The sequence below is a fragment of the Corapipo altera genome, unplaced genomic scaffold, assembly GCF_003945725.1.
Source record: "Corapipo altera isolate COAL_440 unplaced genomic scaffold, ASM394572v1 23b, whole genome shotgun sequence".
Classification (NCBI taxonomy): Eukaryota; Metazoa; Chordata; class Aves; order Passeriformes; family Pipridae; genus Corapipo; species Corapipo altera.
Genome location: NW_020884885.1, coordinates 4,211,623 through 4,233,237, shown reverse-complemented (window position 1 = coordinate 4,233,237; position 21,615 = coordinate 4,211,623). Strand labels below are relative to the sequence as shown.

Below are 21,615 nucleotides of genomic sequence, written 5' to 3'. Positions count from 1 at the left end.
CAGCACACATAAAGGACAAGCTGCTTCATTTCTCCCTCTGACTAGAGGGATGCCTGACCCAATCAACTATTATTACTGTACTTTCCCCAAGGAAGAAATACAAAATGCAGTAAATTTCAGAGATTTCAAATGGTAATGACATGGAACAATGAGTCAGATTAAATGGCATATTGAATGCTGGCTGCAAACTAGTTTCTAACACTTAACAGATGTGAATATGTGTTTTCTGGCATAAAATATCCTACTGTGACCCTTAACTTTCTCAAGCTGCTTCCCTGCTGCTTTTAATCACCAAAAGAAGAGGTTGAGTGCAGATCTTCAGCTCACATAAACCAGTACAGTTCCACTGCAGTTAGGAGAGCTGCACCATATTACTGCAGCTGGGATCTTAGCTATTTAAACTCTATTTGAGTTTTAAACTGAAACACATCCGTAAAACAGCACAATTCAAGTTATCTGCAGCTACAGTTAAACTGGCAGACCAAGGAATGTTTCTGATCCTGGGAAAATCTCTTACCCACATGCTAAAGTACTAGCCAAGCACAGCCATGGAACGATTCTGGTGGGTTGGACAATGAAGCAGAGCACATCCAAGCAACGATCTGAGTGGGAACAGCTACATGACTTAAACCCTGGTCACACATCTACTGCACAACTTGTCACCCCTGGGGCATTCAAGCACTACCTTTCGTCTTTGAGTGATGGAACTTCATACTCTATGCCTGACTGCTGAGCCTGTTGAGCCAACAAAGGTCTAAGAGATGGGCACAGCTTGTTCTTCTGCTTGTGATTAAAATCATTCTTCCAAATGGCCAAATTCTTCCTTCATTCACCTCCATACAAACCCACCAAGGACAGAAATGCCTTTTCAATCTCAGGTAATAAAAAGGGTAGAAGCAGGAGCAAAGCAGCAAACTGAAGCCTGCCTTACCTGAGTGACAGGTGGATTGTTCACTGTCCCTTTACAGTTTCCCATGACAGCCAATATATTCCCTGTGGTATCCTGTGCCTGAGACTCCAGGCAGTTTCCTCCTTGTTTAATTATTCCTGGAATCAACTCCTTTTCAGGAATCCTTGAAGTAAAATGACAGTTGCATGATACTTCATATACAGAAATGTCCAAAGCACTTTCACATTTATAAGGGCTTAACAGGCCCCTGACTGAAACACAGTCTCCTATATTTGACAGAAAACGAACAATATTATGCTATCCATTTGAAATATATGGAGGAGGCAAAAGTCAAGGGAGAACTTGGTCAAGGACTGGTATCTTTTTGTTTCAGAAGGCATATCAGGATCTTTAGGTATACCCCAAGCTGTTTAATGTGTTGATTCTGAAATTCTGAAAGAGGCCATTTCCAGCAAAAAGCTATATCCACACTGATTTACCCCGCTTCTGCCTCCCCCTTTTTCAGTCTTCTCCCTACTGCTAACACATACTCATTGTCTCAATGGTAGGAATACAGGTAAGGTCTGTCAAAGCCAGACTACAGCTGGATGTTTTAGCCTCCACTCATGTTAGCCACAGACTGAGATGTAAAGGTGTGTTGGATAGCATGTGCCAACAAACACAGACCTATCCAGGCTACCTTCCAGCTGAGCAAGGGCACAAACACTGCTGAGTCCTGACCCAGGGCAGGTGAAGCCACAGGCATTCATCAGAGCTTTCTCTGAATCACCCACACCTCTGCACTGAGGCTGTCCAGCTCTACTTGGCTCAACTACCTCCAGGTAGAGCATCCAATGGGCAGAGACCAAGTCATAACTGGGAGGGATGTAGTGCTCTGGCACTCATCCGCATCCTGCACCTCTGAAAACACCACTGTTGCACATCTCCAAGGGACAGCTGTGCAGGGCAGAGCAGAAGGCTCCCAGAGGCAGGAGCAACAAACCTTTTGCAGAGTTGTGATGATATATGCCTGGAAAACACAGGAGGTTTCTCACCAAAAAGAAGAATTGAGGAAAACCTTTTCCAAGCGTAACTTTTTCCTTTGTCCACTGCCGTCAAGGCTCAGCTTCTCATTGTGACCCACCTCCCAAATCCTTCAGAGATTTCTCGAAGTGAAAAACTGACTCACTTGAGCTCAGGGTAGACGTTCTCCAGATACCACTGGAAGGATTTACAGTTCAATTTGCGTCGCTGCTCCATTCGGTCTGCAACACTGGAAACACAAGCAGTTGTTGAGGATAAGGCAGTGAACAGGAGGGAGGGGAACAATGAAGATTAGCCAGGAGGTTTGAGGGAGATTATATGACTTTTTGCCATTACTCATTCTCCCACAAAGCTGTTGCTGGGTTCAGAGCACTAGCAGTGACCTGAGATGAAAAGGAGAGAGGCAAGTGGCAAGAAACAAAAATGGAAGAAAGCTGTTCTTGCAGAAAGCTGTTCTTTCACTTCCTTTAGCTCAGAGTGATGGCAGGGCCCGTCCTACCTTGTTAAATAATACGTTGCAGTAAAACTACTGTAGGATCAGGAAAGCACTTCTGCCTCTGAGTGCCCCTGTAGAGGCATATCATGAAAGTTGCACAATGATCAGCTGCTGAAAAGGCCTAGAAAGTGTTTGTGCTCAGGTATGCACATATGATTAATCTGTGCGTGCTAAAGAGTGTCTCTAGCTCATGGCAGCAGCTCTAGGCTCAGGCTGGGTTTCAGACCTGGAGAACTTAGTTATTTGTTCTTAAGCTGTTTGGGGAAAGGGAATAGTATAAGGGGAGACTAACTCAACATCTCAGTAACTGTCTGCTGCACCAGTCCTCACATTGCTGATTTGCTTGGCTTTAGCTGGCTGAACAAGAGAATTTCTCTCAAGCAGTCACTCTCAAGTGGGGTTCTGCAGGGCTCCATCTTAGGCCCTGTGCTCTTCAACATCTTCATAAATGACTCGGATGCAGGATTGGAGTGGATACTGAGCAAGTTTGCAGATGACACAAAACTCGGAGGACCCGTTGACTCCCTCAAAGGCAGGGAGGCCCTGTAGAGAGACCTCGACAAATTAGAGAACTGGGCAATCACCAACCATATGAAGTTCAATAAGGGAAAGTGCTGGATATTGCACCTGGGATGGGGCAACCCTGTATGCTCCTACAGACTGGGGAATGAGATGCTGGAGAGCAGTACCACAGAAAGGGACCTGGGGGTCCTGGTCAATGGCAAGCTGAATATGAGTCAGCAGTGCCCTGGCAGCCAGGGTGGCCAACCCTGTCCTGGGGGGCATCAGGCAAAGCATCGCAAGCCGGTCAAGGGAGGGGATTGTCCCACTCTGCTCTGCACTGGGGCGGCCTCACCTTGAATATTGTGGCAGTTTTGGGCACCACAATATAAGAAAGACATTAAGCTGTTAGAGAGAGTCCAAAGGAGGGTAATGAAGATGGTGAAGGGCCTTGAGGGGAAGCCATATAAGGAGTGGCTGAGGTCACTTGGTCTGTTCAGCCTGGAGAACAGGAGACTAAAGGGAGACCTCATTGCAGTCTACAACTCTTTGTGAGGGGAAGAGGAAGGGCAGGCAGTGATCTCTTCTCTGTGGGGACCAGTGACAGGACCCGAAGGAATGGCCTGAAGTTGTGTCAGGGGAGGTTTAGGTTGGATATTAGAAAAAGGTTCTTCACCCAGAGGGTGGTTGGGCACTGGAACAGGCTCCCCAGGGAAGTGGTCACAGCACCAAGGCTGACAGAGTTCAAGAAGCGTTTAGATGATACCCTCAGGCACAGGGTGTGACTCCTGGATATGCTTCTGTGCAGGGCCAGGAGTTGGACTCAGTGATCCTTGTGTGTCCCTTCCAACTCAGCATATTCTGTGATTCTGTGAGCAGTGAAACTAGGAGCTCTTGTCTTCAAGCTGTAACACTACATTTGTGTGTTGGAACAAATTTCAACTGTACTTATGCACCTTGCCATCCTCAGCCCCCAGAGGCCACTGTACATATATACATGAGGCCACACACCTCAGGAAAATGTACTTAGATTCTATATCTACCAAAATTGTGGGGAAGGAGGGTCCATTATAGGCCCCGTTGTCAGTGATGGTGTCAAAAGCATTTGCATTCTAAAATCTAGATTTAATGGTTCTAGATTAAAGTTCACAGGATTGTTACTACAGGTCAAGAAATTGCCTGAAATCAAAAAGCCTTACACTTTGCTCCAGCTCTTATTCAGCCAATGCTACTAGTAAAGTCACTAGGAAGTCTGTGTGAACAAGAGCTGCAGGTTTGGCCCCTAAAACACATGAGCAATATATCCATGTACAAAATGCAATAGTCCGATTTCCCTCACAAGCAGCAGGGTTACTTGCTATTTGGCCCCAGTCCAGCTGCTGCAGTCAGCTCAAGGACAGATAAATTAGGCAGGCAAAGCTATTTGTACCAAGATATGTAATGCATCATGATAATAAAGCACAATGTACAGCAAAAAAAGTGACCTGCTTGTCATCAAATAAGAAGGACATGCATCATTACCCAGTGCACATAGCTACACATTTGAGATACAACCACATTTGCCAAGTCCTTACACCGATACAATAGCCATTTGTTCACAGGGCAGGTACAACCCACAGGTATACAGCACTCCTGGGATTTTTACATTTATTTGGGATTCAAAGGGGTTTGATAGCACAGAGAGCAAGCTCTCCTCTCATCCCAGGTTTTGGTGTCCATCACTGATTTCTGGGTCACAGAGAACGGTTAAGCCTGTAACAACGAATCCCATGTGGCCTGAAGATAGCTTTAGGAAAGGTGCTGTAAGGAGCACAGTTCTGCAGAGATTCTGTTTCTGAATGACACGTCTCACCACTGGCCGTGTTCTCTCCTGCCCTACAAACCAGGCAAACTACCCATTCACTCATCAGGAAAGAGGGGAGTGCACCAAGTGCAACCTGCCCCATGTGACAGCCAGCTGTGCTTGCCCTGAGATTCTATCCACACAGGAACTTCAGGTCAAGCTCTAGTAACTGCATAGCTTGCATTTCTAGAACAGCTGCATGTTGTGTTAAAAAAATATTCCTATCAATCCACTTAAAATGTTTGGTCTTTTAATTTCATTACAGATCCCTCTGGCCTTCTGCTAACAGACGATTTATGCAAAGTTACTGGGGGAAAAATAAAGGGAATTAGAAGCAAACCTCATTAGCCAGACACTCAAGCTACAACCTCCCCGGTAAGCTAGCCTTTTAGAGCATCTCTGTTTCTCACACTTAGCCCCAGAGAAGATCTAAAAACTATTTGTTGCTACCAAGCGTTTTACCAGAGCCTCTTACCAAGGTCTGGGGGCAGCTTACCTTCCAAACGACTTCCCAATAGCAGATGGCCGGGCCTCATAGTAGTACTGCTTGTATTCATCCATCCACACCTCTGCTGTGCGCTTGGTGTTCCTGCAGGGGGATGAGGAGATGATTTGCTGAGTGCTGTTGGAGAACCTGCCCTCCCAGTGAGCAGGTACTGACTGGGTGAGCAGAACTAAGGCCTGTCTGCCAGGAGGGAGTGGGGGATGGTCCCAAATATGAAACACACTGGGCAGTATGGATGGATAGAGATTGAATGTGTTAAGTCTACAAAGCCTTGCAGGAACGCTTCTGTTTGGAAGTTAAAATTTTAATAGCCATAGTTTACCACGACTTTTTCACATATACTCCCTCTGCAGAGACACCTGGACTGACTGTCACCATCCCACTCATTTACAGTATTCCTTTCCCCAGATTAGAATAACACTATTGGATAATTCAGCTTGGAATGCACTTCTGTCTAACATCTAACATTCTGCCCAAAGCAGACTAGCTTCATATTAGCTCATGTTGTTCAGCGTCTTGACTAGTTGAGTTTTGAAATCTCCAAGGATGGATATTTCACTGCCTTTCTGGGGCCCTGACACAATTGTCAAACACTTTGTCTCAACAGTCTTCCCTTCCCATCTATCCTGCAGTAGAAGTCGTCCTCAGGGCTTATCTCAGAGCACATACAGCTCAGAGACAACAGAGATAACTAAGGACTGCCAATACACAGGCACATGTCATAAGGCAGTATCCACGAACAGCCATTGTCTCACTCTGGGGTACTGTTCCCCCCTCCACTGCAGACTGAGGAGGAACAAGACACACTAATACAAACAGAGAAGGGAACAGGTTTTGTTCACAGAAAACAGCAACTCATCCTTCCCTTGAGAACAGATGCTCAGCCACAAGCTGTTCTCTGTTACCAGGCAGAAAGACAACAAAGAATTCAGGCTTATTTAGACATATCCAACACAAAGGTGATCTGGCTGCTACCAGGAACTACTCAACACCTACTTGATGTAAGTCAGTGCATTGCCCTCAGGAAAGTCATAGGGATGGCGCTTCCTGAACACGTGTCCCACTCGACTGCAGGGAACGATCTCCAAGCTGCCACCACACATCCACACTCGGAAAGAGAGCTCTGGAAGAGACCCCAAGAGTCATACAGATACAGGCAGATCAGCAGCAGTTCCAAAAAGGGCAACTTCCTTGCCCCTCTGCTCTAGATGTATTGCCTGCAACAGCAAAATCGGGAAAAGCGATGCCATGGTGAGAGCAGAGAAACTGTTCTCCCTTTGTTAAAATGGAGGCAACCCTTGTGGCTCAGAGACTTCCTAGCCTTCTCCAGTCCTGCTCCTCTTTAGTTCCCTGAGCATTTCAGTGAGACACCTTTGCATCTGACCAGGTCATTGAGGTTTCTGTCAGGCCTTCAGGATGGCATTTGTCAACAGTGAGATCATTGACACACCCACCTTGCTTTGGACTCCTGTAACATTCCTCCCTGCATATAGATGGAATTAAAAAAGAAGAATTACTGTGTAAAGCAAATCATGTGAGGAAGAAAGGGAGTTTAGAAGACAAAGAGAAAGAAGAGAACAAGATGAGGGCATAGAGATTCAACATCTAGAGCAAAGTCCTCTCCCTTATACCTCTAGGTTATCCACCCTACAATGGCTTCTTGTTCTGGTTGGGTCTATTTCTAATTTAACAAAAAATAAATAAAAAAAAAAAGAAAATAAATGGATGACTGTGTTACAGTTTGTCAACAGTTGCCTCTGCTGGGGAAGCTGCTCAGAGCAGATATGAGTCTAATAATAGTATGACTATAAAAATATGGAGAGAATCCTGCTACTTGAAGAAATCCACCCTATCCTGAAGCTAAATTCAACATTTTGGTAAAGGATTAGAAGAACATGGAGCTTTGATGTACAGGCACTTATTTGCATCACAGAAGATATGTGACCTTGCTCAAGCTTATGAGTCTGTCCTTGCAAATTTAATCACTGCCACACCAAAGGGGTTTTCCACTCACATTTCATGTGGTGATGAGAAGAGAAGACGGAAGACGGAAAATGAAAATTAGCTGGGTAGTTTGGTAGTCCTTACTAAAAGGGCTTCAGATTGTATAGACTAATTACTTCAAAAATTTTACGCAGTTGGGATCTCCCTCCAGTAATGCCTGAAGTATGTGGCTCTGATGTTTAGAAATTAAAAAGAAATTATGCATCCAGATCTAATGGATGTTTGAAAGCATACATACACACTAACATCTTCCCAACCTTCATCTTTGTCCGTTGCTTTCCTCTCTGCACACTGAGAGAGGTTGTTAAACAGTAAGTTGCAGGGTGGGGGAAGGTGGTGCATTTAATCTAGCTTCTAAGTAAAAAACCGCATTTTACTATACCGTATTTTGTGGCATTTCTTACTGTTTCTTGTCTCTCCTTGTCTCTTTTCCTGAGCTTATTATTTTCAGTTTCTTTTCAACAGGGAGTTCCAGATTTGAATAGAGGAAGGGTTTTAAAACAAAGAAAAAAAAAGCCCAAGACATAAGTTTATGTCTGGTGGTGTGTCCACCTGGCATTTGCTCTCTTGGAATGAGGTTCTGACTCACTCTGGCCTACAACAAAAATATAACTCTCAGTCTAGCATGTGTAACTTAAAGTCTTGTCCATTTCCCAAAAGAGGATTTCTCATGCCATCTTAGACACACAGACAGACTGCATGTCCAGGTTTGTAAATGATAAAAAACTCTTTAAAGAAGAGGCAAAAGAATGCAGATTTTGGACACATCAGAGAAAATGAAGACCAAACATAACTTATTAAGGACTTTCATCCATCCTCTGATGAAAAACAGAACTTTTTGCTGTACATTTTTCAGGACATGACCTAGTCTATATGTGTTTTAAATTACTTAATCACTGTGTTTTTTCCCCATCACAGTGGAAAAAGGGGGATTTACCAGCTCACATCCAGCTGGAAGGATATTTAAGCAGCTGGTAATTGCTGCCTGATCATTTTTGTGTACCTGTTGTGTGTGTAGAGCTCATCCAGCTCTGTGCCCTTCCCATACATTCTCTTATCCTGTTTCCTCACACAAAAAATGTTTCAAAGTAGTTCGTTAAAAATGACCTTTGTGAGCAGAGAATGGCCCATCCCACCCACCCAAATTAGTCAGAAACCCTCTTCCACCTCATCTAAAATGATGACCTAATTCAAACAGTTTCTTTCCACTCAAAACTGTAATTTTAAGTAAAAACAGTGTTTCAGAATATTATTAATAGTTTTCCTTAATCAGAAAACCCAGTTTTCAATTAAGTATGGTTAACATGTTTTTATAGAGGCTAAATTAACCATTCTGAATTATTCAGGGAAAATTAATATTTCTTGTTGTCAAATACAGGTTGGTTTCTATCCCTCTGCATTCAACAGCAACAGGCTCAACAGAGGATAAGAGACAAGTGATGGTAGACACAGAATTTACAGGAAAACCACGTAACAAGGCAAAGCTGGCAAGCCCTGTACATGTTGCTGAGTCTCACACAGCCTGGCCCAGCCACTGCCAGGCTTTACAAGAGCAATTTCAAGGAGAATGAACCAATTCTGTGGAGGTTTTGAACAGCTCTACCTGTAAGAATGGCTGTGAGTGTGTAGATAATTTACTGCTACTTATGGCAGAGAGCTCTGCTTATTATCATGCTACTGATATCATACAGACTAAAAAATAACACTGGGCTCCCAGGTGGGCAGAAGCAGACAAACAAAAACCTAAAGAAATATTCTTTCTCCCTCCTTGAGGCTTACACCTTTTACAGAGCTGCAGCTCAGAGGTAGGCAGAATGTCCAAGTAGCTGGCTCTGCAGCTGAAGCAGGGCTAGTGACAGCAAGGAGCTGAATCTGGCTGTGCAGAGGAGTCCAAGGGACAAAGGAGAGGGGATCTTCATGCCTGAGTAAAGGCTTCCTGGCACAGTGCTTAGCTGATGCTACTAGCACTGTTGAGATCCCAATGCCAGCCCCATGTAATATCTCTTTTTAATATAATGAATATCATAAAACTGAAGCAAGACCTGAGAAAACAGAGGACACAAGCACTTATTATCAGATATTTTGCTTTTGAAATGTGGTACTTTGATATTCTACTATCAGCCCAAAATATTATTTCCTGGTTTCAGAAAGCATTTCAGAAACAAGCAGTTCTCCCAGCTGTGTTCAGATAAACAAAAGTTTCCTCTTCCTGACTATTTTGTTCTTCCTAGTTGTTTCTCCAGGTGCTAGAAAACACCATACAAATTCTTCTTTAAAGGGTTTTATTTACAAATCTGTGACATTTATGCAAGCTGTAGAAATAGAATTTTCTTCAGCAGTGTTAGCTACAGAAAAATCTACTTAAGTTAGTGCAAGACAGCATAAGGCTTTTATCCCTTCAGCTCCACCTGCACCATTTCTAAATGAATGCCCCAAATATTTGAGGTCTCCATGAACCTCTCCTTGCATCTTCTTGCGTTTGTCACTAACATCTGGTGACATTGCAGCACCCCTTCACACAGATCAAAGAGAGATTCCTGGAATATCTGTGCCACCATTAAGTGCAAGGACACAGGTTTAAGCACCACGCCCTATAACAGCACTACAGTGGACAGACTACACTGGGCCTCTGAATGCTTTACATGTTTGTGATGCCCTAGTCTGCTTCTAAATGTTTGCATTCTGAATCTATTTGTAATCAAATTTTGTTTACAAAGACATTTGTTTTATTAGGAAAAATATCTTTCTGACCTGTCAAACTGGAAGACCAACTCAGACTTATCTACGAGAGAGGAACAGGTATAAGAGACTGTAGGAGGGGCTGTCCACTTCAGAGCTGGAGCAACACAGACTGTCATGTGAAGAACTGGGGGAATATTCTCCAAAAAGAAGCAACCATTTAAATTTCAGGAGGTTCCTCCTTCTTTCTTGTACTGTGGAAGCACCTGTATAATAGCACATATGCCTGTAAGGGACTGTAGCCCCGATTGCAGAATGTCTCCACTTTATGCTGACAGCAATAATAGCTCCGACCACCATGGGGATTACCTGGCCATGTCCCTAACCTTACACTGACATACAGATCAGATCTCTCAGAAGAAGAATTCTGGTAAGTGATGAAGACTGGGAAGAGGTTCTGCATTAGTGTGCCATTCCCTACACTTACCAAAATTTTCTCCTCCCCAGATGTCCATTTGAGTATCATATTTTCCCAGGTGGTTAAACCAGGACTTGTCAATCACAAAGATGCCTCCTGCTATAACAGGGGTTCTGGAAGAGAAAACAGAAGCCCACAAAATAATCACAAGTATATGTAGCATCACAAGCTTAATTTTAGAGGGCAGACAATTTATCCAGGTCTGACAAATTTTACCTCATGTAAAAGAGAAAAAGAGGAGAGTTGGGAAGTGAACCTGCAGCAGGTTTCTGAGATCCCCCTCACTATATCATTCTCCTGCCTTTGTTAGATGGTCCTGCAAGCACTACAGGAGTAATGCTGTGTCTTTTGCATTTATACAAATATTCACAGTATGAAGGAATGACAGAGGCACTGTCTGATGATTGTGTTCACCAATTAGACACAGTGTGACAGGCTGTTGCGTTTATTGCTCTGCTGTTACCAAGCTGGTTGCCTCTGGTGTGCAAAACAGAGGCTCACAAATCACACAGAGGAGTTAAATGATACTTTTATATTACAAATAGGGAGCTTTCTGCCTATATGGACAAGCACCGTGACTTTTCATTTCAGGATTTGTTACATTCTACATGTTTCAGAGCCATGTACACAGCAGTGAGGCTGGCAACAACTGCCTCATCTGTCCATCAACATGCAGATTTAGGAGGCGAAAGTAATTCTGTGCCCACATTATTAAGTAAGATTCAGTTTTCCAATCTACTTTACACCTGCTGGATGACTGTTTATCTGCTTCATTTCATAAGTTTTCACTTGAAAGGCAGAGGTAATTAAAAAACCCCAAAGGGATTTCTGAGGCATTCAGTGTGTTGAGTGAGGGAGACCACAAGAACAAACATATAGAAGAGGTGGCTTGTAGAGGCGGCATGCATGACAGCATGTCATTCCTGTTCTTACAATATTCAGAGGGTATTGACCTCAGTGCATTCAAAAAATAACATGAAGAGTTTGTCATCATCAAGTGAACTCTCTGGCATTTTGTCCTCAGCAAGGCAGTCTCTGTACCCTCCTTGCCATACAGGTGAAGGCTTGGTAAAGGCATTTGGAGGACTGTACCCTGTCCATCAGAGACAGTTACCTTATAGACTGAGTTGGGTCTGTTCTGGACATTTTCTGCTCTATAGGAATCTGCTCCCACTTAAAGTGAAGGCTCCAGTCAAACCCTGAGAAGGAAAAAGACACATCAAATTGGTTTTGTTATTGTAAAAACAATACTACTAGCTTCAGTGATAGTCTCTACCTTTACATCACAAGCTATCCCTTTGTTCCTTCCCTGACCACCCTCACAGTCTACCCAAAATGGCAATAGTCTACCCTAATATAGATGTTACCAGCTTCTGTCTTGGCACTGTCACCCCTTGGCATTACAGACCCCTCCTCAATTTAATTCCACATCTTCAGGAGAGTGTTGTCGGTGTAAAACGTAATTGTATTTCGGCCACTCTGTCTTACACTTCTCTGTCTGCCAAAGTTATGAGGTTTAATAAAGTGGGATGTGATGTATTCTGGTAACAAAGGCCCGAAGATGATGGTAAATATCACCTCTTTCAAGGCTACTTATAGTTGGCCTGTGTGGGTAGTTGAGCACAGCACAGTCACTAACTTCATATCATTGCTGAGGGTAGCCAGAGAAGAGGTAGCCCTTGGCTGCAAGCAGGGCAGAAGTGAACCCCAGCCACAGAACAGGTAGAAGGGCATCAGGCACTGAGGTGACTACAAGAACAGCTGCAGGGGGTTCAGCTGCAGAGCAGAGGTGAAAACGCTTTGAAGAAGATGCCATGAGATAGTCTGGCAGATCAAAGCAGCAACTGGAAGTGCCTGTCAAGACTCCAGTGTACATGTAGCATAGGGATGGCATGGTGAGACATCTAATCAATTAACTAAGTCCTGAAATTGCAAAATGTTATGACAGTGATGCAAGCTCAAGCGGAAAACACTAGTTTTGTTCTAACTCTGCAAAAGACTTTGCAAGTTGCAGAGAAAAAAGGACAGAGAATCCATCAGGAAAGATCATCACTGTTTTCTTGGAAAGCTGAAGAGAATGTAACTTATTTTTCATGCACCATCCCTCAGGCCTAACTTACACAAGCCATTCATTATACCCACCTCCCCTCAAATCGGCTGATGCTGCCAGGTAGGCAAAATTATCCAGGCTGATAACATCAATAATTGGACTCACCACTCGGGTATAATCCTGAGGGAGAGAGAGCAAGGGAGAAAAAAAGGAATCAGGCTTTTCTTGAATGTCTGGCAAAGCTGCCAGAGATTAGAAAACATAAAATGTGCCACACAAAGCTGCACATGTAAATCTTTGTCTGGTTTCTCCAGTATGGTTTTGGTAGCTGCACAAGGGAACCGTGGCCACTACATCCAAACGTGGAGACAGTGGGTAGTAGCCAGTTGCACTCCATGGATGTGGGAAATGGAGTCAGACTCCAATACCCAGCAGTGCTGCTAAGAAACAGCTATTTACTTCCTGCCCAAGTCACAAGGCTTGAATCACGGTCCCAAAAGTTTTGTGCTTGTTTTTGATATCTACCAACAGCATACTTTCTGTTAAGCCATCCTTGGATTAACTCATTATCATCAGTTTAGAAATTATCAAACCCTTAATAAAGTATCTTCATAAGAAATACTATGAATCAAGACCCTACACTTAAAAATCATATTGCAAACATTATAATACATATAATACATTACATAAATTACAATATTAAGATATTGTGAGTACTTTATCACCACTGAGGGGTATAGATATTTACAGTTTTCCTTTGCAATCCTTTTAGTAAGTAGAAGTTGAATAGTTTTTCAACATCATAGCACAGGGCATTAAAGACAGTCTTGTGACAGCTGACACATAAGATGAAACTGAGCTGCCAATGCCACAAACAGCACCTTGGTATCAAACAGCTGCCAACATCCATGCCTTTCCTACCAAACCTTCATTTGGTGCCTTGCAGTAGTTCCTCCTGATGTTGCACACTTGTTCAGGATGGGGCATCCTAGGTGAGAGTTATCATTCATGTTTATTCCCCTCTGTGCTGTGATGGTTGCCCAGTGAGAGTGTGTTTGCCCAGCCTGAACCCCTCAGCATGCACCTGGCAGCCTGGTGCACCAGCCTCTACTCCACCAGTCAATACCAGGACTGGGTAGGGAAAGACTGAAATCTGAACTAGGGTGCATATCAGAAATGTAGGATGTATGTCAGAAATAGGCTGATTTGAAATCTGCTCACTAAAAAAATTAGTATATTAGAGTCAGCACCCAAGATTTTGCAATTTAGATCCTTCACTGAAGAAACTAGTGAGGTTCTTTCTGCTTAGGGACACCTATGCTGCTGCTGCAGCTTAACTTAAAGACCAATAGTAAAGTAAACATTTATGGGCTTCAGAGACAGGAATTGAACAGGAATAAAAAGCAGAAGCTTTTTTAGTTATCAATCCTGGAGTTTCACCTTCTTCTGCTCCTTCATATTAAGCCAAGTAGACATGGACAAAAAGCATCAATAAAGTCTCCATCCCTTCTCCTGGGGCTCATTACTCCATGGTATCCACCTTTCAGAGGGGATCAATTACAGGCACTTGCAAGCATGGCTTGACTTTTCCCATCACCTCTCTCCTGCCTTCTCTTATAGCAGAGCTGTATGTCTCTCCCTCCAGCTCTCCAGGGCAGTCAGGGTGACAGCTGCTAATATTTCCGCCTCATTTTCACTCTTCCAGCCTCACATCTATCTTTTGCCAAGTGAACCATCAAAAGGACATCCCTGAACTTGCAGGCAGGTCTTCTGTGCTAGGAAGCTGCTGCACGCACGTTGTGTATGTTGGCGGCTCAGTAGGAACATTAATGGAAGGAAAATTGTGGCAGTGACAAGGCAGAGGGGAGGGTCCAGCAGCAAGAAGGGAGGTGGAAACCATGGAAAAGTCACAGAGTGTATGCTGTCAAAGTGGGTGTCCTATGTACAGGTGAACAGGACTAGGAAGCACGATGCCTGCAGGACACATGAGATACAAGTTGATGGTTCCAGAGTTCACCTTTGCATCCCATCACTCTGCACCTCCTGCCTTGGCACACTATCAGAATGTAGAAGCCCATTAGGGATCTCTTGCCCATGTAGCTCAGGCTGTACTTTCCTCTGTAAGAGCCTGCCTGCCTTGGCAGGCTTTGTCCTCACCAGCACTGCTAATGGCATGTGAGGGCAGAGGATCCACCAGCACAAGTCAGGCAAGCTCCATCCATCCCAGAGGAGGACGTGGTGCTCACCTCTTTCACTCTCTGAAGCATTGGCTGCAGCCACTCACTGTTGACTTCACAGTGACTGTCCAAGAAGGTAAGAATGTCAGCAGTAGCCACTTCAGCTCCTCGCACCCGAGAGCGAATCAGCCCTACAGTGAAGAAAGGAGCAGGAAGGTTAGGAAGGGAAACAGTTGAGCCTCCTTCAGAATAAATATTTTGTGTGGCCATTACAAGGGAAGAGCAGGCGAATCTCCTATATCACATCTCCATCAGGAACAGAGAGCAGTTTTAGCAGGGCATCCTCTGGGGGCAGTCAGCTGAGCCCCCCCAGCACACCAAGAATGACTTCTCCTATTGCTTCTCTCCATGACATAGAACTTTCATCTGCCTCCTCTTCCAGCTGTCCCTACAGATACCTTGCTGCTGCCTGCTTACTGTCTCTTCCACTGAGCACCCTGCTCCCTCTCTTACCAATTCCCCATGACCAAATTCTACTTTCTCTTTCTGCCTTTCTTACTGCTTATCTGCTTTATTCCCATTTGTCCTTTATTCTGCCCTGCAGTCAGAGATATCAGCCTGGCTCTCAGATGTCTCCTTACTTCCTTACAGACCATCCCACTATGTGGGAACACTCTTTGTGAACTAAACAGTGGTTCCTGTCTCTCCTTCTAGATGCTCACTCCAGGCCTGCTGTTCGCTGACAGCTTTAGAAATAAACCAGCACATGTGAGTCAAACTAAAGGGCAGCTGGGAAAGTCAGAGTTACAATTTATGCATGCAGGAGACATATGAGAAAAAGCTTTCCTTAATTGTACCTCCTTATGATAGATATATCATTGTTTTTCCTTCTCCCACATCCCTACATGGCTTGTTATCTTGCACTCTGAGTTTAAAAGGACAGGAGTTACACCTACATCTTTATTCCTAAAGATCTTAAAATATGGTCTTTGTTCTAGCCAGGCCTCTGGACTCCACTTCTCATTATTTAAAGTGTGAAATGAGAGCCCTGAAGTCTGAGAGTTGATAAGCCCCATTCTCCCTCCACAGAGCCTCCAAACTAGAATACCAAAACAAACTGCAACTATAAGAAATAACATGTAAGCAGTTGTCAGGCAAACAGGGTCATGTGGGAAAATATGCAAAATCTTTGTATGTACAAAGCTTTCCACACTCACCTTCTCGACGCATGTTTCGTAGACATTTGACCTTTGGGATCTTGGTAAGGAGCTGGCAATCCTCAGCTTAGAGAAGGCAAAAAAACACATTTGGCACACATGCATGAATTATTTGCCTTCAGCAGAGAGCCCCAATTAGCTGTTCTCCTGCTTCTCCACGGGAGGGGAAATTCTACTTTCATTTAGCATCACATTAATCAACCTGATGGCCTTAATCCTGTTGTCTAAAGAGTACACAGAAGAGCACTGCCTGCTTGCTGTCCTTAGACAGCTGGGCCTATGTTTCCCAATCCTCTGAGCAGCCAGGCCTCCAAGAACAATGAGCATGTGCTGGCAGTGTGGCACTGGGCACCGATGAAACGGAGGGAACACAGGGAGCCGGGAATGTAAATGACCAGAGTGACAAGGATAAGAGAGTTCTGTCATATAAAGTGATCTTATCCTCTCTCTTCGCCTTCCGTGGCTCATCTGGGCATTTCCTGCCATTTGTTCTCAGGGCACTTTCTGCTTGACTTTGTTTAATAAAGACCAAAGGGATGTGACCCGTTTCCTTGGAGACACTATTACATTAACACATGGATGCCTGACCGAGGGCTCTGCTGGCAGCTTGCCAGAAGCTCTTGGTATCTCTTATTTACATTGGCCAGGGGAGATGACAGAGAGGAACAGTTACCTGCTCCAGCCCAGCTGTACCAATGAGCACTGAGTTGTTAGTTCTCTGCCATCTGCTCTCTATTCCTGCCCTAGTAGAGGTCATAACAATTTCTAACTTGCTCTTTTATCTTGCTCCAAGTTCACCCCAGTTTCCACATTTATTCCACATTCCTTTTCATGTCTCATGCCCCCCTTTCCCGCTGTCATATTCCCACAGACTGAGCACTCTGGGGAGAATGCAAGACCCTTAGCCAAAGTGCATCTTTTAGCATGTTCCTGTACAAGCATTTCCATTCTCAAGGACATATGCAATCTGAAATTCTGCTCTAATGTGGGCATTTTAGCAGCTGCTACACTATCCAAGGGAAGTTGCAGGTGCTCTGAATTACAGAGTATCACGATTTTGCTGGACCTCTGCTACAAGGGAAGGCAATGATCTCATCTTGGCCAAGTCACAACTTCAGGTATGAGAATCCTTATTAACTCGTTCACTCTGCAGGAGCGGAGCACATCACTCTGCCTGCAGCTACTTGCAAGAGAAGACAGACTCTCAATATCTTTGGAGAAACTGAGGTGGGTATTAAAGCAAAGTGTCCGACCTCAAACATGCGCTAAAGTACCTCCATGGAGGTGTCTCGGAGGAGTGGCTATATCCATAAATATCCAGTTACCAGTGAAAAAATGAGAGCTGTCATAGGATGAAGCTTTGTTAAAATCTTTCTATTTAGCTAGGAGCCTAAACGCAATTTTTTGGATGAGCCCTGTGCAGAATGGGTACCAGAAATATATCAGTTTTGATCTGGTACACTTTGCCCATTGAGAACTGAATTTTTAGGTGCTGAGTGTAGGACACTTAGGATTGTTTGCTGGAAGTACTCAGAAACATCGAGCTTCTACAGCTGGACACAGCTCAGTACTTATTCAAATCACACTGTAAGGCCCTCAGAAAGTTAAATTCCTCATCTCAGCATCCACCTTTAAAAATGTTTTTTTTTTTGGCCAAAGCTATGTAAAGTATTTAGCTGCAAAATCAAAAGAGCATTGCTTCCTTACCTCAGCAGGCCAAGGTGGGCATTCGCAGCTATCTGTAAAGTGTTCTGAAGGAGTAATTATCAATTATTATAAATGGTACATAACTAGATTGTCCTTGAATCTAGTACACATCATGGGAGAAGCAAGAAGGCTTCTATACCCACCACCTCACCACTACTACACAACAGCCAGGAGCAAGAGCAACTGTACAGATGGAAAGAGTACACAGCCTCCAGTCTGCAGATCTGGTGGAACTCATGCAGTAGACACTCCATCCCTATGACAAGCTGCAGAAGAAGGTATGGTGCTGCCCAAAGCACTAACTTTCCACAGCTTCCCACAGGGACACCTGGGATCCTAAACATATGAGGGCAGGCAGGCAGTCTTGCCCTGGTCTGCCTGCAGGACCACAGGCAGCAATTTTCTGTAGGTTCCACTGCATCCTCTTGTTCTCTCTTGGTCTGTAATTACCCACTCTGCACATGTACAGCATTGCTGCATATATATCTGTGCTAATCAGCTCACCAAATGGTGCATAATGAAACTAGACAGAGATCTCTGGCAACCTAGGCCAAACTGCCAAGCTGACAAAAAAGGAAGACCCAATGTAAAGAAAAAGAGAGGAAGACGCTCTGGCCTCTGCCATGCATGGACCTTAAACACAGAAAACTTCCTTCTTTTCTTTTTCTCTTGCATACAGACAAGAGGAGATCTGTGAGAGAGAGGGTCGAGCTCAGGGAGGATGGAAACCTCCCACAGAGCAGAAGGGAAAAAGCTCGCTTGATTTTGATTTTCAGTACAAATACAAAAACAAGGCAGGAAAACAGGAGGGAAGAAATCAGTGCAAATCCATACTTACAATCTGAGCTGAAGTCATCTACCAAAATGATCTCCTGGATGAGACTGGGAGGGGTGCGGTTCAGAACACTGCAAGAACCCAGGGAGGAAAAAAACACACTTTGTGAGCTGCCATAATAATAACAACAACGTTAAGACTGATAAAAATCTGCTATGCTATGCATTACAACAGCAATACCAAACTCCAGTAAAGTGGAAGTGGTGACCTTGCCCTTGTAGCAGGATTCATTGATAGGAACCAAACTCCAAGTAGGAGTATCGCGGAGAGCTGTGGCATCTCGGTGGTACCTTACAAGGACCCACGGACAGGAAGCTGACTGGGGACTTGCCAGCCAGCAAAGGATGCTGCTGCATGCTCTCTGACTCCAAACAGAGAGGAGAAATGCAGAGCCTGATGGCCATTACCATTTGCCAGGCTCTGGGCAAAGTTCACCATTGCTGGAGAGCAAAAAGAGCAGCCACTTTCCCCCATAAGGAGCTCTATCTTAATGCCACAGATGAGCCCTGCTCAAGCTTTCTCACCAATTCCCCTCTTTGGACGGGAATATTGTCAATACTGCCTTGGCAATATTCTGGATTTGGATTTTTTTTTCCTCTTTTGCTTGTTACTTCTTTCAAACCAGCCCTACACTTGCTGAAAGCATCCTCTTTCCTAGGGTGGTTGCACCACACCCTGCAATACCCTCAGGACTGCAGTGAGTTTGCATCTGCAGGATACAGGAGCTTTCACACACAGGGTGAGATAGAAGCTTCTGCCCTCCTCAGAGGTCGAAGAACTCTAGTACCCTGGAGTCTGAGCAGTTTGGTTCTGACCTCTTAATCGCTCTCATTTCTTTAAAACGCTTGAACTCATTTTCCATGAACTTTAACTCTCTCCCCTGGCTTTACTACCATCACTCAGCGTATTCCCCCTTCAAGCCTCCTCCAATGCCTCTATGAACAGGCAGGTCCTCATTAACTTCAACAAGATTGCTCAGTAATGCTTAGGCACCCCAGTGTAGAGGACAGTTATGCAAATTTAAGTATCAAAAACAGAGGTAAACACTATTCTCCTAGTTCTAGCAACCTGTCTCATTTCAGTGACACCTGCTCTTCTATTTTGAGCAATTCTGCAGAAAGATTGCTGGCTTTTTTTCTCTTCTGTGGGCTTTTTTGTTTTATAGAGGAAACAGATAGCAAAACTAATCCCATACTCTCAGGTATGAAGAAGTAGAGAAACAAATTATCATCTTGCTAAGTAACATCACTAATGCCTTTGCATACAGAGCCAAAGTTTCTTCAGTTTGTGAGTTTTCTGCTGTCTCTCACAGCAAAATTCTGACTGTTCTGCTGCTTAGTATCACATCCCACTCTATTTCAGATTTATGCTGCTTTATATGCTTCTGATAGTATTTGTATTTTAAACTTACATGTCCCTAGATGACTGAGTTTGCATTTTTTAAAGCTGAATCTCATTTGCTTCACTTGGCACATACCTCTCTGAATCCTCTCATATGGTGGGGTGGGAGGTGGAGGGGATGCTCCTCTTTGCCATTTTAAGCACAGATTCTCCCAGCACAGCCATCATCTGCATATTTTATAGACAAGGTTGCCCTGCACTGAAATTCTTGTTTGTGCAAACCCAATGCAAAACAATCCAGACAGACTGCATCCTGCAGTATAATGGCTGTAAACCAGTATTCTACACATTCTCCCACTAGCCTGGCTACTGGCAATGCTCACATTTTCTTCAAAAGTTTCAGGTCTTTCAACTCAACACATCTGGGGAAAAAACCCCAAACATTTTGTTCTCTCTTCCTTGCCTGTCCACTGATTCCCCAGTAGAGAGAACACACTTCTTGAGGAGTTCACAGCTCATTGTACAATGTCCAGTTCTTCTCTCTACAATAATTTGCTGTGGATTCTTGGGAAAGGTAATTAATGTTCTTTGCACTTTGTTTTGCTTGTCTTTTTAGCAAGGAACACAATAATCCTAGTATTCCTCTTCAGTGAGGTGCAGAGACTGGCATGACAATCAATTACTTCTAGGCACAAAAATGCATTATTAGGATTCCAAAATTCAAATGACAATTGCATTTTACAGCAGAAACACCAGCTGTTCTCCCTTCATCTCATGGACTCTCTTCTTACTTTGTTTTTTCTCACAGCTTCCTTCTTCTTTTTGTATCAGTGTCCTTACTCTCTTGCATGACATGACATCGCATCAGCATTGCCAATGACTTTCTCTCCTCTGCTGATCTGTCCATCCCCCATCAGCTCACAGATAATCCTGTTTATTCCAGATGTTAGCAGAAGAGCATCCTTTTTCCCTTTGCTCTAAAATAATCTCCTCTTTTGCCATCATCTCAATTGTCATTGTAATGAAATGCTACACCAAGCGCTCTAGCATTGCAATAGCATCCTTTTAATCAGAATTTTTACAGGCTGTCTGCATAGGCACTGAACCACTGGCAGCCGTTCGAGTCCATTGACTTAGAGCCTGACCATTCACCTTTACATTTGCACCAAAATCAAACAGTCCTTGCAATAGTGACTGAAATCAGAAAAGGAAAGAAAGGGACCAGATAACAAAGCAGTTGACTTTCCCTTCTGTGGGAATGGTCACTGCAGCTGAGGTGATGGTATCGCTTAATGACTAATCACACATAGACATCAATCACAGAAAATGAGAAAGAGAACAGGATGCCAAGCAAGTAACTGGTTTGAGAGTGACAGCTATGTCCTACCTAGTAAGAGAGATCCCAACAAAGACTTGAAAAATGGATGACCTATCTGTTCAGATTGGACCCTGCAATACTGCTGCCACTGGAGGGGGTGCTGTTGTGAAGAACTGTCTGTACTCTGCTGTGAATGGTATAGTGGATGGAATTTCCTCCCAGACCTTTGGCTACAGCTGTACTCTTCATTGCCAGATGGTTTACAGCCAGTGTACGTGACTGATTTACTCCTTCCTTAAATCACGTCAGAAGTGTCAATAATTTATCCCTATCTGGTGAGGGATCCCGACAGCTGAGTTCCTCTTGAGCTCTACAGTATTTGGAGTGTCCAACAACCAAGCATTGGCTAGGAGCCTTGCCTTTGAGGCACTGGAGGTTTGACAACCATACACAAAGGTAAAGGCTCAGGTCATGGCTGCACTGTTAGAAGAGGCATAGAGCTGTCCCATTTGCAGGCTGACAGTGATGTTA

The 21,615-nt window shown here is 44.0% G+C and overlaps 1 protein-coding gene across 3 annotated transcripts in view; it reads right to left on the bottom strand.

Moving 5' to 3' along the window:
- Positions 1-21,615, bottom strand: part of GALNT16 (polypeptide N-acetylgalactosaminyltransferase 16) — a 74,804-nt gene that overhangs the window by 11,600 nt on the left and 41,589 nt on the right. For all 3 annotated transcript variants that reach the window (XM_027642293.1, XM_027642294.1, XM_027642295.1), the window contains 10 exons: positions 18,429-18,496; positions 15,884-15,949; positions 14,736-14,857; positions 12,582-12,669; positions 11,554-11,638; positions 10,449-10,552; positions 6,275-6,401; positions 5,270-5,362; positions 2,079-2,162; positions 932-1,073 (listed from right to left, as the gene is read on the bottom strand). In XM_027642293.1, the coding sequence (XP_027498094.1) occupies positions 932-1,073; positions 2,079-2,162; positions 5,270-5,362; positions 6,275-6,401; positions 10,449-10,552; positions 11,554-11,638; positions 12,582-12,669; positions 14,736-14,857; positions 15,884-15,949; positions 18,429-18,496 (979 nt within the window). The remainder of the gene's footprint in view (positions 1-931; positions 1,074-2,078; positions 2,163-5,269; positions 5,363-6,274; positions 6,402-10,448; positions 10,553-11,553; positions 11,639-12,581; positions 12,670-14,735; positions 14,858-15,883; positions 15,950-18,428; positions 18,497-21,615) is intronic.